This window comes from Hemiscyllium ocellatum, chromosome 46 (genome assembly GCF_020745735.1).
Source record: "Hemiscyllium ocellatum isolate sHemOce1 chromosome 46, sHemOce1.pat.X.cur, whole genome shotgun sequence".
NCBI lineage: Eukaryota > Metazoa > Chordata > Chondrichthyes > Orectolobiformes > Hemiscylliidae > Hemiscyllium > Hemiscyllium ocellatum.
Window position 1 is genome coordinate 14,278,920 of NC_083446.1, and position 20,941 is coordinate 14,299,860.

The 20,941-nt window shown below is 45.7% G+C and overlaps 1 protein-coding gene across 5 annotated transcripts in view; it reads left to right on the forward strand.

Moving 5' to 3' along the window:
* LOC132836271 (gastrula zinc finger protein XlCGF8.2DB-like) overlaps nucleotides 1-5,924 on the forward strand; it is a 63,700-nt gene extending 57,776 nt beyond the window's left edge. For 3 of the 5 annotated variants that reach the window (XM_060855641.1, XM_060855642.1, XM_060855643.1), the window contains one exon: nucleotides 4,730-5,924. In XM_060855641.1, coding sequence (XP_060711624.1) covers nucleotides 4,839-5,816 — 978 coding nt within the window. In that variant the 5' untranslated portion in view covers nucleotides 4,730-4,838 and the 3' untranslated portion in view covers nucleotides 5,817-5,924. Of the gene's footprint in view, nucleotides 1-439; nucleotides 759-3,722; nucleotides 3,803-4,729 lie in introns of those variants that run through there. The other 2 variants (XM_060855640.1, XM_060855644.1) reach the window with 2 other exon arrangements.
* Nucleotides 5,925-20,941: the final 15,017 nt, after the last annotated feature.

Below are 20,941 nucleotides of genomic sequence, written 5' to 3' on the forward strand. Positions count from 1 at the left end.
GTGCGGGGGCTATGTTGTCGCACCAATAGAAAGCGGGGCTTGGTGTCCGGGAACCAATAGAAATCTGAGACTAGTGCTGGATGACCAATAGAAAGCGGGGAGTGGTACGGAAGGTCCAATAGGAAGCGGCGTGGTGCCGGGGGAAACAATAGGAAACTGAGGGTGGTGCTGGATGACCAATAGGAAGCGTGTAGCGATGCGGAAAGACCAATAGAAAGCTGGGGACGGTGCTAGAGGTCCAATCGGAAGCTGGGGCTCCTGAAGGACCAATAAGAAATGGGAGAGGTGTTGTACGATCAATAGGAAGCGGGGCACCGTTGGATGACCAATAGGAAGCGGGAGGGGCGGTGCTGGATGACCAATTGAGAGCTCCTGGTCCTCCAACCAATCAGTGTTACGAAAGTGCGAGGAGTCATGAAGGATTCCAAGTGTTAACTGCGTTTCTTTCCACATGCAGAGTCTCCCCAACACTCTTTGTGTTTGCTTCAGATTTCCAGCATCTGCAGTATTTTACCATCAAGCTGGGTGCGGGGCGGGGCCGGGCTGTGACTAGAGCATGCGCAGTGCGGGCCCTGGATCCGGAACCTTGTCCCGGACCGAGTGGGAGGGGCTGTCTGTCCACCCCTTTTGCAGCACATTGAATGGGAAGCCCGTTTCCAAATCGTCAGTTCCAACCAAGCACCACGGCAAGATCGAGTAGAGTCACTCCCTTCACAAGCGCCTCCGTATCATCGGCCTTTCACCGTGCAAGTTAAAAGGTTTGTCTGTTGTGGTTGTAGGCTGAGATTTCAGTGTCAATGGAAAAGCTCCGAGAGATCTGTAATTCTACCCAGGGTAGACCTGGAGGATGCCTCCAGCTCTGGAGAAGTCAGCTCGCCAACGTCCCAGAGGACTGCAGAGTGACCATTGGTTAGAGATAAAAAAGAACTGCAGATGCTGGAATCCAAGGTAGACAAGCTGAAAGAACACAGCAAGCTATGTAGCATCGGTGGTGGGGAAGTGGTATGACCTGGTTGGTCGATGGAAGGAATCAATCCAGTATGGTGGCTTGAAGGAAGTGTCGACCAGAGGAATGGAAGGGAGGGGGAGGGACTGGGAAGGGATTTGGGACATGGGAAGGGAGGTTATTTGAAATTGGAGAGCGCAATGTTGAGTTCTCTGGGCTGTAGGTTGCCCAGGTGAAAGATGAGGCGTTGTTCCTCCAAGTTGTGGTCTCATTTGTTGTGACAATGGAAGAGGCCATGGATGGTCATGTCAGAAAGGGAGTGGGAAGGGGAATTAAAATGGGCAGTGTCTGGGAGGTCAGGTCGGCCCCTGCGGGCCCAGCTGAGGTGCTTGGCGAAATGTGCCCAGTTTATGTTTGGTATCCCCGATGTAGAGAAGACCACATCAGGAGCACCGGATAAAGGGTGACAACACTTCAGGCAAGGGGAGAGGTTGGGAAGGAGTGTCTGTCATGGTATTTCTTCTGACAAAATATATCTGCATTGAAATTCACCTGACAGATGTCTGCCCATTTGGCCAAATGTAAATACTGTAATAATAAATTTATGTAAATCAGAAAAAGCAAGGGGCCCCAACACCAATTCTTTGAGAACACCACTTTCAACTCATTTCCACTTATCCTGTGTTTTCTCCTTTTAGCCAACTTCTAATTGATGCTGCCAAGGACTGTGATCCAAAATGTGATAACCAACTTGCCATGTGGCACCATGGCCAATGCTTTCTGAAAATCCAAATACACTATATTCCCTGATCCCACTGCCTGTGTCATCTCGTCAAAGAACTCAATTAAGTTTATCACCTTGATAAAGCTATGTTGACTATTTTGTATTTTTCTCTAAGTGCATCCCATCTTATGGCCCCCATTAGGTTTTCCCGCTGATCGCATCAAGCTGACAAGTCTGTTTCCTGGATTATCCTTTGTCTCTTCCTTCAATAACGGTGTCACATTTCCGCTGATTACATCTGTGTCAACTCTCTGTAGAACAATCCCAATTCTCTTTTACCCCTGTTGTCTGGTCAAAGCCTTGCAAGTCTATTTCACTCGAGTGCCTTTCCAATGTCCTTTTTTACATTGTTGATCCTCTTTCGATACATTATGCATGTAGCCAGAGAGTACTGGGTATTGTCATTCATTCTATCGAAAATGTTTTGTCTGAATCTCTGGCCTACACCTTAAATCTTTCTCCCCCAGTTTTTGGACCATCACCCAATGGAAATACCTCTTTCTTGTCCTCTCCAATATAAACATGTCAACGTGTTCACCTTTACCAAATCTCCGTTTGCTTGATGGAGAAGAAACTCACACTCTCCAAACAAATATCATGTATGAATTTCTATTTTCCTGTTAGCTTTATGGAATAGAATCCCAACAGTGTGGAAACATTTGGCCCAGCATTCCACACCGGCCCTCCGAACAATAATCGTCCCACACCTATACTCCTACAGTACTACTGTATATTTACCCCTCACTAATGCACCTAACCTACATATCCCTGAACACTATGTGCAATTTAGCATGGCCATTAGTTACACATCTTTGGATTGTGGGAGGAAACCAGAGCACCTGTGGGGAACCCAGGTCCCTGGCGCTGTGTGGCAGCAGTGTTAACAACAGAACCACCATGCCACCCTTCTCTAGAACATCTAGAAGCATGATAAGGCTATTCAGCCCCTTCAGTCTCCTCTGCCTTTGAATAAGATTATGGCTGAATGATGATGACCTCCGACACAATATGTCTTCCTTTTTAATCAGGAGTTTTGCTACTTCTGCCCTAAGTATATTTAAAATAATTCCATAGACTCATGACCCTTTGAAAGACTAAATTGCTCCTCGATTTTCTTAAAATGCAGATGCCTTAGTTTTAAACTTAGTTGCCTAGTTCTATACACCCCTAAACAGGGGAAAACCAGCCTGCCACCTGAGATGAGTGTTTTGTTCAGATGTGGCATTTGGCGGTTGGCACAGGATTCCCATTTCCTGGCTTGTCTTAGCGTCTCTTGTCCGTAGGTGTTCAACGTTTGTGAGAAGATTTCTAGCTCAGGTGCTCGTTGTTGTGGTTCTGTTCGCCGAGCTGGGAATTTGTGTTGCAGACATTTCGTCCCCTGTCTAGGTGACACCCTCAGTGCTTGGGAGCCTCCTGTGAAGCTTCCCAACTCAAATTCCCAGCTCGGCAAACAGAATCACAACAATGAGTGGTTTATTTTCTGAAGATCGGTTGAACAGGCAGGGCTTGTTTCCATTGGGGTTCAGAAGAGGAGGGGTCCTGAATGACCTTGGCCAGGTGGAGATGGAAATGACGTGAGTGAGGCTAGCACCAGGAGGCACAGCTTTAATTTTAGAAGATACCCTTTCAGACCAGAAATGAGGGTCACTTTTTGTTTCCCCTCTCTGAGGGTTATGTGACCCTGGAACTCTGTCACACAAAGCAGTGGAGGTGGGGCCTTGAGTATTTTGAAGACTGTGGTGAATAGATTTGTGTTGAGCACGAGATTCGAGCATTGTTGGAGCAAGGTGTATATGTGAAGTTCGGAACACAGAGCGTCAACTATGACCTTTTTGAATGGTCTACTTCTGTTTCTACTTTGTACGTTCTTCACCTCTTCTGCTAAAATGCATCACTCATCTAGTATGATGTTTTCCCTGGAATTTCGGTGACAATTGGATGATTTGATAATGTGTTCCGGTTGTTCATTTAACCTGATCAGTTCGATACAGAGGCACTGGGTGCGGGATCCAGGATGAGGGGATAAGGTCTACAAGGCTTGAGTCAGAGTGGAACGAGGAAACATTCACCAGGTATCCATCCCATTGAGAAAGTAGTGACTGCTGGGCCTACATTTTGTTGTTAATGATATCCCGGACTCAATCGTGTCCATCTAAAACAGGAAAAAGTGTGCATGAAAACTGGATCATGGATTAACTCTCATTTCAGATGCATGGAGCATGTGATCAGTTTCTCTCCACTGGAACTCACTGGTGTTTGGCATGTAGGCAAAAGTGAGGACTGCACATGCTGGAAATCAGAGTCTAGATTAGAGTGGTGCTGGAAAAGCACAGCAGGTCAGGCAGCATCCGAGGAGTAGGAAAATCGATCTTTCGGGCAAAAGCCCTTCATCAGGACTGATGAAGCTTTTGTCTGAAAGGTCGATTTTCCTACTCCTCGGATGCTGCCTGACCTGCTGTGCTTTTCCAACACCACTCTAATCTAGACTTTGGCATGTAGGTGATGGTTTTCCTGTGCACCAGCTGCTCTTGCCTTCCTGGTCAGTGTGGGTTCTGTCAAATAGCAAGTTGAGTTTAACTGGAAGTCCATTATCTTTTCCCACTCCTCCACTAGAATCATACAATTCCGACAGTGCAGAAAGAGGCTATTCAGCCCATCGAGTCCACAATGAGTGTCCCACCCTATCCCTGTAATCTCATCTTTTACTATGGCCAATCCACCTAGGCTGTACATCTTTGGACTGTGGGAGGAAACCCACACAAACGGGGGAGAACGTGCAAACTCCACACAGTCGCCCAAGACTGGAATCGAACTTGGAGCCTTGGTGCTGTGACACAGCTGTGCTAACCACTGCGCCACCCTGCGTTTTCCTCTGTGGAGATCCGTCTCTTGTGTAGCCCTGACTGGAGGTTCCCTTCACTGAAAGTTGATACTGGTGGGTTTTTATAACAAACGGCACTTTTCATCCCACTTTCTCATATTTTAAATCATTTTTGCAGAGAATTGAAAAGAGAGGATTTACAGAGAAGAAGCTCAAATCAAACATCAAATCAAGACCTGTCCGAGACGGTCAACTCATCAGGAACTTAATATCGTTGCCTATTGACCATGGAAGGAAAAAGAACGGTTCATGGTGAAGAGAAATCGTATTTGTTTCGGAGGGCAAAATTGTGGAAATGTGAAGACTGTGGGAAGGAATGCAATTACCCATCCGACCTGGAAACACATCGACGAAGTCACACGGGAGAGAGGCCGTTCAGCTGCCCTGAGTGTGGGAAGGGATTCATTCAATCTTCTGACCTGCTGAGACACCAGCGCGTTCACACTGGGGAGAGGCCGTTCACCTGCACTGAGTGTGGGAAGGGATTTACTCAGCTATCAAACATGCTGATACACCAGCGAATTCACACAGGGGAGAAGCCATTCACCTGCCCTGAGTGTAGACAAGGCTTTACTCAGCTATCGACCCTGCTGAGACACCAGCATGTTCACACTGGGGAGAGGCCCTTCACCTGCTCCAAGTGTGGGAAGGGTTTCACTGAGTCATCCCATCTGCTCAATCACCAGCGAATTCACAGTGGGGAGAGGCCATTCACCTGCTCCAAGTGTGGGAAGGGTTTCACTCGGTCATGCACCCTGCTGAGACACCAGCGAGTTCACAACGGAGAGAGACCGTTCACTTGCTCCAAGTGTGGGAAGGGATTCACGACCTTGTGCACCCTGCTGAACCACCAGCGGGTCCACACTGGTGAGAGGCCTTTCACCTGCTCAGTATGCGGGAAAGCATTCAGTCAGTTGTCCAACATGCTGGCGCACCGGCGCGTTCACACTGGGGAGAGACCATTTGCCTGTCCAGAATGTGGGAAAGGGTTCAGTACCACATCCACCCTGATGAATCACCAGCGTGTTCACACCGGGGAGAAGCCATTCACCTGCCCAGAGTGTGGGAAAGGATTCTCTCAGTCATCCAACATGCTGACACACCATCGCGTTCACACAGGGGAAAAGCCATTTCCCTGTACCGTGTGTAAGAAGAGATTTGCTCGTTTGTGTAACCTGCTGACTCACCAGCGAGTTCACCAGTAAATACACGTGATTGGATTTTGCTGTTCATCTCATCCAGGCCTAAACTATGTTCGTTGGGCTCGGTTTCCATTGATGTTAACAAACACATTAATAAACGTGTGTTAATACGCTGGTTGTCAAATCTTTGTTTTACACACAGAATTCATTGTCCCTTTTTAATTTCCCCCACACAAATTTGCTCCTCTTCAAGGGCTGACCCTCTCCCCATCTCTTCTTTCCTCACCTCCAACATGTGCCAGGAGCTCATGAAGCTTTGTTGTGACTAAAGTTGAAACAATCTAACTTGCTGCTTCCCTCCCTCTCTCAGTCAACCCTCTGGTCTTAGACATATCTGCCATGAGGAAAAGATTCTCACATTTCTTTGTGTGCCTCTCATAATTTTGTATACCTCAATCCAATCTCCCTACAACCTCCTGTGCTCCAAGGAGAACAAACCCAGACTACCCAATCTCTCCTCATAACTGAGACTTTTCATCCCAGGCAACATCTGGTGAATCTCCTCTGCATCATTTCCAGTGCAATCACATCCTTCTGGTGACCCAGAACTGCACACTGTATTCCATCTGTGACCAAACTAATGTTCTGTAAAGTTACAACAGGACTTCCCTGCTCCTATATTCTATGTCCCAGCTAATGAAGACAAGCATCCCTGTACGTCTCAGGGACTCGGGGATCCTTTCCGTATCAGAATTTCCGAAATGTATCACCTCAAGCATGTCCGAATTAAATTACATCTGCCACTGCTCTGCCCAATTTACCAGCAGATCAATATCAGACTATAGCCTGAGACCTACCTCTTTGCTATCAGCAATATTTTTGTGTCATCTGCAAACTTACTAATTTATATTTTCTACATTCTCATCCAAGTTGATAACGTACATAACAAACATTGAGGGTCCTAACACTGGTCCCAGGCTTCCAATCAAGATAAAAACAACTCTCCAGGATCAACCTTTCCAGTTTTCCAATTTACCATGGATCCCATGGGCTCTTACCTTTTCATGTGAGATCTTGTTAAAGACCTTACTGAAGTCTGCGTAAACACATCAACTGCGCTACCCTCATCAATATATTTCGTCAACCTTTCAATAAAACTCAAAATTAGTCAGGCAGGATCTCACTCCAACAAATCTGTGCTGACTAACCCTCATCAATCCCTGCTGTTGATTGATCCGGTCTCAAAATGTTTTCCAAGAATTTCCCGATCACTGATGTCAGACTAATTGGCGTGCAATATTCAAGCCTATCCCGGCTGCCTTTCTTGCAGAAAGGAACCACATTAACTCTCTTCCCGTCATCTGGCACTTCACTTGTGGCCAGTGATGTATTAAATATCTCAGCCAGAATCCCAGCAATCTCCTCTCTTGCCTCCCATCACTTCCTGGGGTGTATCTCATCACATTATGCACTAATGCCCACTAAAACATCTAATGACTCTTCCTTATTAATGTTAGCATGCTGTAGAACTTCACCATCCTAACTGAAATCTCCAGCTACAATGTCTTTCTCCTTTGTGAATACAGATGAGAAATATGCAGTTAACATCTCACACGTCATCTGGTTGCAAACACAGATAGTCTCTTTGATTTCTAATAGGCCCCACTCTTGGCATAGTAATCCTCTTCCAATTAATATACTTATAAAATGCCTTGGGGTTTTCCTTAATCTTATCTGCCAAAGATATTCTGTGGCTCCTCTTTGCTGTTCTAACTCCTTTTTTTAAGCATCCTCTACAATCTCTATACTCCTGAGGGCCTCCCCTGTTTTTAATGCTCTGCACTTAACATATGCTTTCTTCTTTCTTTATCAAAGTCTCAATATGTGTTTACATCCAGGGTTCCCTGGTCTTGCTGCCCATTTTCCTCACCTTTAGAGAAATATACTGACCCTGAACTCTCACCCTACTACTTTTAAAAATCTCCTACTTCCCAAATGTAGCCATGATGTGGGGATGCCGGTGATGGACTGGGGTGAACAAAGTCAGACATCACACAACGCTAGGTTATTGTCCAATAGGTTTATTTGAAGGAGCAGCACTCCGAAAGTTTGTGATTTCGATTAAACCTGTTAGACTATAACCTGGTGTCATGTGACTTCTGACTGTTTCCAAATGTAGACTTATCTGCAAATAGATGCTCCCAGTCAATGTTTATCAGATTCTGTCTAATGCTGTTGAAAATTGGCCTTCCCCTTTTTAGATATTTAACTTCTGCACTACCCTTATCCCTTTCCAAAATGACTTTGAAACTTAAAGTTATGTTTACTATCCCAAAATACTCACCCGCTGACACTTCAACCACTTGACCGGCTTCATCTCTAGGATTAGGTCTAGCACTGCCCCATCTAATCCAGAGAAGGTGCTTTAAAAATTCCACCCCGTCTAATCATAGAGTCAGAAGAATTGTACAGCATGGAAACAAACCCTTTGGTCCAACCTATCCATGCCAATCAGATATCCTAAATTAATCTAGTCCTATTTGCCAGCATTTGGTCCATATCCCTCTAAACGCTTTCTATCCCATGAATCATTTACACTAAGACAATTACGGTTAACATTAGCAAATTTGAAATCCTCTACTACCATAACCCCATCCTCTCAAACATCTCTGCAATCTGCCTGCATATCTGCTCCTCGATTTCCCTTTGACTGTTGGGAGGTCTGCAGTATAATCGCACCAAAGTGATCTCCTTTCGTTTAGACTCTACCCAGATGGCCTCAATAGAAGAGGACATCCCCCATTATTGCAGCGATGGTCTTCTTCATGAATAATGCCCCCACCACATCTTACATTCCCTTCTTGCACCATTATGCTTGAAACATGACCTGAAATATTGAGCCCTTCCTTCAACCATGTCTCAGTGGTTGCAACAATACCATATTCCCAAATGCTGACCCCACTCTGAGTTCATCTGCCTGATCAGTCAGGTTCCTTGCACTAAAATACATACAATTCGGCTTCCAATCATCTTATATGCCATATTATGCCCATTTTTCCGCCACTTTCTGGACTGTCACAATATTCCTTCTATGTCTGATTGAACCTTATTCCCAATTGTACATTTAAACTTTCTCCAAGAACACAAGCATGGATATAGGCCCAATTTCCAATTCAGGTACAATCCATGCATCTTGAACAGGTCCCACATTCTCCAGTAATCGTCCCAATGATCCAAAAATTTAAAGCCCCACGTCTCACACAATCGTTTTAGTCACGTGTTCATCTGATCTATCATCCTATCCCTGTACTCAGTACTGTGTGGCACTAGAGATTACAACCCTTGTAGTCCACCTCTTTAAGTACTTCCTAACTGGCGAAATTGCTGTTGCAGGACCTCATTTCATTTTTCACCTATATTGTTGGTATCAACATGTACGATGACTGCTGGCTGTTCATCCTTCCCCTTCAGAATACCCTGCAGCTGCTGTGAGACATCCTTGACCCTGGTACCAGGGAGGCAACACACCATTCGAGAGTCTTGCTTGTGGCCACAGGACCACCTATCAGCTTCCCTTACAATTGAGTCCCTTAGTACTTAAAACACTCACTAAGACACTGATTTTTCCTCTCCTGCTGTGTGGCAGAGCCATCTGTGATACCACAAACTTAGCTGTTGCCGCTTTTCCCTGAAAGGCCATTCCTGCCAACAGTATCAAACATTGTTGTTGTTATGAAGTTGAAGGTGTGTACTGTACCTTTAAGAGAGAGTGATGCTGCTCTGAACTGAGAGATTACAAGCGCCTGTGTATATGACGAGATGGCAGTCTCAGAGTGTACTGGAAAATTGAAAATATGTCACATTAGGTTGTGAAATGTATACCTGAGTTGGTTGCTTTTTGACAACAATTCGAATGAGTTTAAAATATGCCCCAGGATACTAAAACCCAATCGAGTTTGAATTTATTGTTTTGCCAACATCAAACCAATGAGACATTCCGACGTTGGAAGTATAAAAATGCGGACATTTTGAATATTGGAGAGAGAGCAACTGCCTTCAAGAGAGACCCAAGAAAATAGAAAACACTATCAAAGGTACCTTTTCATATGAAACATACGCACAGTGAAAAGAAAAAAGATGACCCAGGGAGATCATCAGCTGGAAGACAGACATCAAAGATGATAGCCACTGTGTGGTTTTAAAACTACGTTGATATAATTTTAATAAGTGTCTTATTGGAACAGCATATTGTTGGAGGCAAGTAATAAGCAGTTCAGAGAAAGGGGGCTTAGAGTTGTGAATAGTTGTTGTCTAATGTTCACTTTTAGAGTTAAAAAATAAATTGATATTTTCTTTAAATATTGGAATTTGGGAGTTCTCTTTCACCCATATTTTAACAGATTATCAGATGAGGTGAACTTTTCTGGGTGTTTGGTTTAATTAACAGAAGGGTTCACCACTGTGTTGTAACAGTTATCTATTCAAGAGGGGAAGGCCACAGGGGACTCGTGCACTGCCTGCCCATTGTTATGGAGCGGGCTAGACCCCCTCAAAACATTTCAAAAAGTAGCCCAGACCCTAACTTTGCTTGTGTTTTAAGCAGGTGTAGAGTGGATATTCCAGGAGGGATGCAGCTGTCCCAACCACTTAATTTGAAGCAAAACAGAATTAATTTGCAAGATTGTTGAATGAAACACAAACAAAAGAGAACAGAAAATGGAATAACTTAACCGATCCGAAAATCCAGCAGACTGTTCCAACTTATTGATGTTGTTCCAAATTCCTGCAAAATTCCCCATTAACACGCTTTGGCATAAGAGGTAAAATCAAACACAAGTCTTCTCAGAAAGAGAGAAATGGCAGAAATATTCAGCATGGGACACCTTCTTCCATGGAGTTGTTTCTGGGATTTGCAGCCTCAAAATTGACTGACTGCTTTCAGTGAACAGCCAGACTGCTAAAACCCAAACGGGGTGGCATGGTGGCTCAGTGGTTAGAACTGCTGCCTCACAGCGCCAGGAACCTGGGTTCAATTCCCAGCACAGGCAGCTGTCTGTGTGGAGTTTGCACATTCTCCCCGTGTCTGCGTGGGATTCCTCCAGGTGCTCCGGTTTCCTCCCTCTGTCCAAAGATGTGCAGTTTAGGTGAATTGGCCATGCTAAATTGCCCGTAATATTAGGTGTAGGGGAATGGGTATGGCTGGGTTGCTCTTCGGAGGGTCAGTGTGGACCTGGTGGGCCGAAGGGCCTGTTTCCATATTGTAGGGAATCTAACCAAACCAAACTAGAAAAAAGCTGAGCTGGGAGAATTGGCCACTCCCCTTTCATTGTACAAGTGTTTTTTTAAAACTCAAAAGCCTTTTTCTGAAGCAGTATCTGTTAGCTATAATCAAAATGGCCCTAAAACCCACAAAACCTAGACTTTTATGAATTGCTGCTTTTATGACCTCTCTGGAAAAAAAGGCAAGAACAGCATAACGTTATTAAAGGAGCAGCAGCATCACACCATGCTTACTTGTCCTCCTGGTGGTCACCCAACACATTTCTGCCTGTGTAACCCTTACTTGTGGTGTGACCAGCTCGTGAAACATGCTATTCATGATGTCCTCAGCATCATGGGTGCTGTGTAGTGAGTCTTTGCGTAGCTCCAGCTACTCCATGCAGCCAATTGGGAACTGCAGCTGTGCACACTTCCTGCCTATGTGGGCCATCATGGATCCTGGAACTGTTCCTGATTTCTCACATATTGCACGAGAAGCATTCCACAGGGTCAAGTTCTCCTGCCATTGGGAATCTTACCAACTATAAGCAATAAACAAATTACTCAACCTTACCCACAACTCACCAAGTCAGATTTCTCACATTTATCTTTATTCCTAACAAACTACAAATCACAAAAGTAAGCACTTTACACTCTGTCTCCCTCCCTGTATTACTCACTCAGTCCCTAAAGCTGATTCCTTAGCAGTCAATGACCTCACCGCATCCCTGTAACATCACCCTGATGTCTCTCTCCCTCGTGGAACAGTGGAAGTATCCATTGAAAGCAAGGCTGAGATGCAACGTTCTCATTTCCGAAAGACGCACATCAACAGATCCTGTCAATGAATACAACTGAACAGGATTTCCAATTTTCCCTCCATCCATGTAGCCCACAATCTTTTTTATTGATTCATTGTTATCACACAGACCAAGGTTCAGTGAAAAGTGTTGTTTTGCATTCTATGCAGGCCATACCATACAATGCGCATCAGGGTAGCAGAACAGCGTGCAGAAAGAGAGAGATCAGAATTAATGGGGGGGATAGATTCTCAGGGGAGTATAACAGCAACCACCAGGCCTGTGGCACCACAACTGGCTCCGCTGTAGAGCAGGGTCTGACGAAGTCCAAGCGAGCAATAGTGATAGGACACTTACTAGTTAGGGGTACAGGCAGGCATTCCTGTGGCTGGATACGAGACTCCAGGATGGTGCGTTGCCTCCCTGGTGCCAGGACATCGCTGAGTGGTTGCATGAAATTCTTGAGGGAAGGGCAAGCAGCCAGGGGTCATTGTGCACATTGGTAGCAACGACATAGATAGAAAGAGATGTGAGGTCCTGTGGAGTTAGTATAGGGAGTTATGAAAAAGGCTGAAAAGCAGATCTTTGAGAGTAGTAATCTCTGGGTTACCACCAATGTTGTGTGCTAGTGAGGCAAGGAATAGAAGGTTAGGACAGATGAATGCATGGTGAAGGAGCTGTTGCAGGGGACAGGATTTCAAGGTTCTTGAATCTTTGGGACCTGTACAAGAGGGGCGGGTTGCACTTAAGCCAGTGGGGAAACAATATCCTGGCAGGGAGGTTCACTAGTGCTACTCGGGAGAGTTTAAACTAGAGTAGCAGGGGGCTGGGAACCACAGCAGCAGGTCAGCAAATGGAGGGATTGAGCGAAAGGTAGATGTTTGGACTAATATGTCAGAAACAAAGGACAGGCAGAGACAAGTAAATGAACGTGATATGGGCTGAAGTGTGTTTATTTCAATGCAAGGAGTATTATAGCTAAGGCAGAGGAGCTTAGAGCCTGGGCCAGTACATGGGACTAAGATGTTGTAGCCATTACAGAGAGGGACAGGACTGGCTGCTCAATGTTCCAGGGTTTCATTGTTTTAGATTAGATTAGATTAGATTAGATTCCCTACAGTGTGGAAACAGGCCCTTCGGCCCAACTAGTCCACACCGACCCTCCGAAGAGTAACCCACCCAGACCCATTCCGCCTAACAAATGCACTTAACTCTACGGGCAATTTAGCATGGCCAATTCACCTAACCTGCACATCTTTGGACTGTGGAAGGAAACCGGAGCATCCGGAGGAAACCCACACAGACACGGGGAGCATGTGCAAACTCCACACAGACAGCCGCCCAAAGTTGGAATCAAACTTGGGTCGCTGGCACTGTGAGGCAGTATAGTGCTAATCACTGAGCCACCGTGATGAAGGTGATCGATGAGGGTAGACTAGTGGACGTTGTCTACATGGATTTTAGTAAGGGTTTCGACAAGGTCCCTCATGGTAGGCTCATCCAGAAGGTTAAGATGCTTGGGATCCATGGTGGCTTGGCTGCATGGATTCAGAATTGGCTTGCCAGAGGGTAGTGGTAGAAGGATGCTTTTCTGGCTGGAGGTCTGTGACTAGTGGTGTTCCACAGGGATCCATACTGGGACCTCTGCTGTTTGTGATCCATATAAATGACTTGGATGAAAATGTAGATAGAGCCATAGAGATATACAGTACGGAAACAGACCAATTGGTCCATCTCATGCCGACCAGATATTCTATATAAACTTAGTCCCATTTTCCAGCACTTGGCCACATCCCTCTAAACCCTTCCTATTCATTGTGGGCGGCACGGTGGCACAGTGGTTAGCACTGCTGCCTCACAGCGCCTGTAGACCCGGGTTCAATTCCCGACTCAGGCGACTGACTGTGTGGAGTTTGCACGTTCTCCCCGTGTCTGCGTGGGTTTCCTCCGGGTGCTCCGGTTTCCTCCCACAGTCCAAAGATGTGCGGGTCATGTGAATTGGCCAAGCTAAATTGCCCGTAGTGTTAGGTAAGGGGTAAATGTAGGGGTATGGGTGGGTTGTGCTTCGGCGGGTCGGTGTGGACTTGTTGGGCCGAAGGGCCTGTTTCCACACTGTAAGTCTAATCTAATCTAATCTAATCATATACCCATCCAGATGCCTTTAAAATGTAATTGTACCAGCCTCCACCACTTCCTCTGGCAGCTCATTCCATACACGCACCATCCTCTGCGTGATAAAGTTGCCCCTTGAGTCCCTTTTATATCTTTTCTCTCTCACCTTAAACCTATGCCCTCTAGCTCTGGATTCCCCCACCCCAGGGAAAAGACCTTGTCAACCCCAGGACATCAATGCGGACTTCACCAGTTTCTTCATTTCTCCTTATCCAAGTTCCAACCTTTCAGCTCAGCACCGCCCTCATGACCGGTCCCACCTGTCAATCTTCCTTCCCACCTCCCCGACCTATTACCATTACCCCTACATCCATCACCCATTGCACTCTCAACTACCTTTGCCCCCAACCCCCTCCAATTTATCTCTCCACCCCCGAGGCTCCCAGCCCTTCACTCCCGATGAAGGGCTCCGGCCTGAAACGTTAATTTTCCTGCTCCTGACCAGCTGTGCTTTTCCAGCAACACACTCTCAACTCTGATCTCCAGCATCTGCAGGTCTCACTGTCTCCTTGTCTATTCACCCTATCCATGCCCCTCATGATTTTATAAACCTCTATAAGGTCACCCCTCAGCCTCCGATAGGGAAAACAGCCCCAGCCTATTCAGCCTCTTCCTATAAGCTCAAACCCTCCAACCTTGGCAACATCCTCAAAAATCCTTTCTGAACCCGTTCAAGTTTGACTACATCCTTCCTATAGAATGGAAACCAGAACTGTATGCAATACTCCAAAAGTGGACAAACTAATGTCCTAAACAGCTGCAACATATCCTCCCAACTCCTATACTCAATGTATTGACCAATAAAGGCAAGCATACCAAACATCTTCTTCACTATCCTATCTACATGTGACTCCATTTTGAAGGAGCTATGAACCTGCACGCCAAGGTCTCTTTGTTCAGCAACAATCCTCAGGACCTTACCATTAAGTGTGTAAGTCCTGCCCTGATTTGCCTTTCCAAAATGCATCACCTCACATTTATCTAAATTAAACTCTACCTGTCACTCCTCAGCCCATTGGCCCATCTGATCAAGATCCTATTCTACTCTGAGGTAACCTTCTTTGCTGTCCACTACATCTCCAATTTTAGCACCATCTGCAAACTTACTAATTATACCTTCTATGTTCATATTCAAATTCATAATTATATTCTGACAAAAGTAGTGAACCCAGCACTGATCCTTGTAGCACACCACTGGTCAGAAGTCTCCACTTTGAAAAGCACCACCACCTTCAAGCCAGTTCAGTATTCAAATATCTAGTTCTCCCTGTATTCTCTGTGATCTAACCTGGGTGGGTTACACAAAATAAAGATCATGGTGTTGTGGATAGGGTAGAAGGTTGTCCCATGATACAGTAGGATATAGATCAATTGCAGATATGGGCAGAAAAATGGCAGATGGAGAGTAATCGGGGTATGTGTGAGTTGCTGCACTTTGGAAGATCAGATGTTAAGCAAAAGTATAGTTAATGGCTGCACCCTGAACAGACTGAAGTTCAGAGGGATCTTAGGGTAAAAGCCCAAAGCTCCCTGAAAGTGGCCACGCACCCAGACAGAGTGGTAAAGTGGGCACATGGCATGATTGCCTTTATATATCAGGATGTTATGTTGCCGCATTACAAGACTTTGGTTCGGCCACACTTTGTGCTCAATTATGGCTGCTACATTGCAGGAAGGATGTGAAGGCTTTGGAGAGGGTGCAAAGGAGGTTTATCAGGATGCTGCCTGGATTACAGCTATAAGGAAAGACACAGTAGCTCAATGGTTAGCACTGCTGCCTCACAGTACCAGGGACATGCCTCGGGCGACTGTCAGTGTGGAGTTCTCCCTATGTCTGCATGGGTTTCCTCCCATGGTCCAAAGGTGTGCAGGTTATGTGGATTGGCCATGGGAACTGCAGAGATGGGGCAGGGGGAGTCTGGGTGGACTTGTTGGGCTAAATGGCCTGTTTCCACACTCGGGATTCTATTTTAAAAATCAGGTTGTTTTCTCTGGAGTGGTGAAAGCTGAGAAGAGACTTGATAGAAGTCTATAAAATTATGAGTTGCATAGATAGGGATGACGGTCAGTAACCTTTCCTCAGAGTTGAAATGTCTACTACTAGGGGATATGCATTTAAGGTGAGAGGGGGGGAAAGTTTAAAGGAGACATGAGGAGTAAGTTGTTTTACACAGAATGGTAGGCATTTGGAACACACTGCCAGGATGGTGGTTGAAGCAGATACAAAAGGGGCGTTTAAGGGACTTTTAGATAAGCACATGAATGTGCAAGGAATGGAGGCCTATGGACAGAAAGGATCAGTTTAATTAGGCATCATGTTCAGCACAATATCACGGATGTAAAGACCCGTTCCTGTCCTGTAGTTCTATGTTCTATGTTCTATGTTAACATTTGAGAGGTCCATCCAAAAGTCTGATAAGAACAGGGAAGAAGTTGTTTGTGAATCTGTTCGTATGTGTATTCAAAACGTTATGTCTTCTGCCCAAAGGAAGAAGATGGAAGAGAGTATAACTGGGGTGGGAGGGGTCTTTGATGATGTTGGTTGCTTTCCCGAGGCAGCAGGAAGTATAGATGGAGTCAATGGATGGAAGGCTGGTTTGCATGATGTGTTCATGACTCTCTGTAGTTTCCAGACCACTTTGTGATACATCCAAATAGGATACTTGCTGTGGTGCATCTATAAAAATTGGTCAGAGTCCTTGTGGACAGGCTGAATTTCCTTAGCCTCCTGAGGAAGTAGAGATGTTGTTGTGCTTTCTTGATCCTTGCATCAACATGGATGCACCAGGATAGATCATTGATGATCATCACTCCCAGGAACTTGAAGCCCTCAACCATCTCCACCTCTCACACTACTGATGCAGCCAGGGGAGTGCCCTCCACTCTGCTTCATGAAGTCAATGACCAGCTCCTTCAAGTTGAAGGAGAGATTGGTGTATTCAGATCATGCTGCTAAGCACTCAATATCTTTGCTGGATTCTCTATACTTTCCTGTATTTTTCCTTGTCTACTTGTGTGTATGTTTATGTGCAAGGGGATGTCTACAAGGCAGTGAGAATTTTAATTAAGAGTACTGTGTCTGTAACTGTTTACCTGTAGTTAGTGCCTTTTTACTTTATTTCTTTCTAACTTTTGTGATGACCCCTGGGTTGATTACCACAGTGAGGCCCCAGTGAGTTGTGACATTGTTGGATCTTAAAACAACAATGAAATAAAGTACAGGAAAGCTTAATGGCATGGTGTAATGAGAACAATCTGTCCCTCAACGTCAGCAAAACTTCAGGAAATGGAGTGGAGGACACGCCTCTGTCTGTATCAATGGTGCCAAGGTGGAGCTGGTCGAGAGCTATATGTTCCTAGGAGTAAATATCACCTGATCCAATCAGGTTGACGCTACCGTCAAGAAAATGGCTTTTCTTCCTCAGAAGGCTAAGGAGATTTAGCATGTCCACAATGAGGCTTACTAATTTTTATGGATGCTCCTCGGTGCGGCAACTGGTCTACCAAGACCGCAAGAAATTACAGAGAGTTTTGAAGGTAGCCCAGTCCACCAGCCTTCCATCCACTGACTCGGTCTATACTTCCCACTGCTTCGGGAACGTAATCAAAGAAACTTCCCCTCCCACCCTGATCTGTTCCACTGTTTTCCATCAGGCAGCAGATAACAACGTTTCAAAATTTGTACCAACAGATTCAAGAGCAGCTTCTTCCCCGCTGTTATTAGACTTTTGAAAGGAACTCTCATATATCAGAGTTCATCTTTCTCTGCACCTTCTCTGTAGCTGTAACGCTATTTTCTGTGTTCTGTTCTATTACCCTGATGTACTTATGTAGAGCACAATTTGTCTGGTTAGCACACAACCAATACTTTTTGATGTATCTTGGTAAATATGGTCATAGAGTCATAGAGATGTACAGCACAGAAACAGACCCTTCAGTCCAAATCGTCCATGCTGACCAGATATCCTAACCTAATCTAGTCCCATTTGCCAGAACTTGGCCCATATCCCTCTAAACTCTTCCGATTCATATTAGATTAGATTACTTACAGTGGGGAAACAGGCCCTTCGGCCCAACAAGTCCACACCGACCCACCGAAGCGCAACCCACCCAGACCCATTCCCCTACATTTACCCCTAACACTACGGGCAATTTAACGTGGCCCATTCACCTAACCTGCACATTTTTGGATTGTGGGAGGAAACCCACGCAGACACGGGGAGAATGTGCAAACTCCACACAGTCAGTCGCCTGAGGCGGGAATTGAACCCGCTGTGAGGCAGCCGTGCTAACCACTGTGCCACCGTGCTGCCCACAGATACCCATCCAGTTGCCTTTTAATGACAATGGTACATCAAATCAAATTGTCCTACAGTAGATACCTGCGATACTACCTGACCAACATCACTATCTGTTTGGTTACATTGGGTGGTTAAAAATCTTTTCGGATCTTCCCAGTAACGTCCAAAGCCTGCTGACTGTCTTAACCTTCATTCCTGTGTTTTTTTTTATCATCCCATACCGCAAAAGTTCAGAATCGGTTGCAAAGAATATGCAATATTCCTTTTTTCCCATTCCTGTTAAACAGTCAGAATCCTGGAAACTTGCTTCAAAAAAATGTTTTTTTCATATATTCATTTGTGGGACTTGGGCATCACTGTCTGGCCAGCATTGATAGCCCATCCCTATTTGCCCTTCAGAAGGTGGTGGTGAGCTACCTTCTTGAATTGCTGCAGTCCACTTGCTGTGGGTTGACCCACAATGCCGGTAGGGAATTCCAGGATTTTGACCCAATGACTGTGAAGGAACAGAGGTATATTTTCAAGTCAGGGTAGCGAATGGCTTGGAGGGGAACTTGCAGGTGGTGGTGTTCCCAAGCACCTGCTGCCCTTGTCCTTCTAGATGGAAGTGTTTGTGGGTTTTGAAGGGGTTGTCTGAGAATCTTTGGTGAATTTCTGCAGTGCATCTTGTAGATGGTACACACTGCTGCTACTGAGCGCCAGTGGTGGAGGGATTGAATTTTTATAGATATGGTGCCAATAAAGTGGGTTGTTTTGTCCTGGATGGTGTCAAGCTTCTTGAGTGTTGTTGGAGCTGCACCCATCCAGGTAAGTGGGGAGTATTCCACAACACTCCTGACGTCTGCCTTGTAGATGGTGCATAGACTTTGGGGTTTCAGTTACTCGCCGCAGTATTCCTAGTCTCTGACCTGCTCTTGTAGCCACTGTGTTTATGTGGTGAGTCCAGTTGAGTTTCTGGTCAATGGTAACCCCAAAGATGTTGACAGTGGGGGATTCAATGATGGTCATACCATTGAATGTCAAGGGGCAGTGGTTAGAATGTCTCTTATTGGTGATGGCCATTGTCTGGCATTTTGTGGCATGAGTGTTACGTGCCACTTGTCAGCCCAAGCCTGGATATTATCCAGATCTTGCTGCATTTGAGCACGGACTGCTTCAGTATCTGAGGAGTCGTGAATGGTGCTGAACACTGTGCAATCATCGGCGAACATCCCCCACATCTGACGTTATGACAGAGGGAAGGTCATTGATGAAGCAGCTGAAGATCGTTGGGCCTAGCACACTCCCCTGAGGGACTCCTGCAGAGATGTCCTGGAGCTGAGATGACTGACCCTCTAAAACCACAACCACCTTCCTTTTTGCCAGGTATGACTCTAACCAGCAGCGTGTTTGTCCTGATAACCCATTGATTCCAGTTTTGCCAGGGTGCCTTGATGCCATAGTCAGTCAAGTGTGGCCTTGATGTCAAGGGCTGTCACTCTCACCTCACCTCTGGAATTCAGCTCTTTTGGCCATGTCTGAACCAAGTGTAATGAGATCAGGAGCTGAGTGACCCTGGCAAAACTCAAACTGGGCGTCACTGAGCAGGTTGTTGCTGAGCACGTGCTGCTTCATAGAACTGTTGATGACCCCTTCATCACTTTACTGATATGGAGAGTAGACTGATTGGGCAGTAATTAGCCAGGTTGGATTTGTCCTGCTTTTTGTGTACAGGACATACCTGGGCAATTTTCCACATTGCTGGGTAGATGCCAGTGTTGTAACTGTACTGGAAGAGCTTGGCGAGGGGAGCAGCAAGTTCTGGAGCACACATCTTCAGTACTATTGCTGGAATGTTATCAGGACCCATTGCCTTTGGCCAGTGCCTCCAGCCATTCCTTGATATCACGTGGAGTGAATCGAATTGGCTGTGATGCTGGGGACCACTGGAAGAGCCAGAGATGGATCATCCACTTGGCACTTCTGACTGAAGATTGCTGTAAATGCATCAGCCTTATTTTTTGCACTGATGTGTTGGGCTCCTCTAAGTTTGAGGATGGGCATATTTATGCAGCCTCCTCCTCCAGTGAGTGTTTAGTCCACCACCATTCACGACTGGATGTGGATAGACTGCAGAGCATAGATCTGACCCATTGGTTGTGAGATGGCTTAGCTCCATCTATCACTTGCTGTAATGCCATTTGGGATGCAAGTCATCCTGTTTGGTAGCTTCACCAGGTTGACACCTCATTTTTAGGTATGCTGATGCTGATCCTGGACTCTCCATTGAACCAGGGTTGATCCCCTGGCTTGATGGTAGTGGTTGAGTGGGGGGATATGCCAGGCCATGATGTTGCAGATTGTGCTGGAGTATAGTTCTGCTGCCATTGATGGTCTACAGTGTCTCATGGATGCCCAGATTTGAGCTGTTAGATTGGTTTGAAGTCTGTCCTATTTGGCACGGTGATAGTGCCACACAACACGGTGCAGATCATTATCAATGTGAAGGTGGGACTTTGTCTCCACCAGGACAGTGAGGTGGTCACTGTTACCTATACTGTCATGGACAGATGCTTCTAGTAAGGTTGAGGTCAAGTAATGGAACAAAAACTCAGTGAAATTGATGGCGTCCTAACTTTCTCTCTCTTCAGGCTCCGTCATTTTCAGTACGCATGTC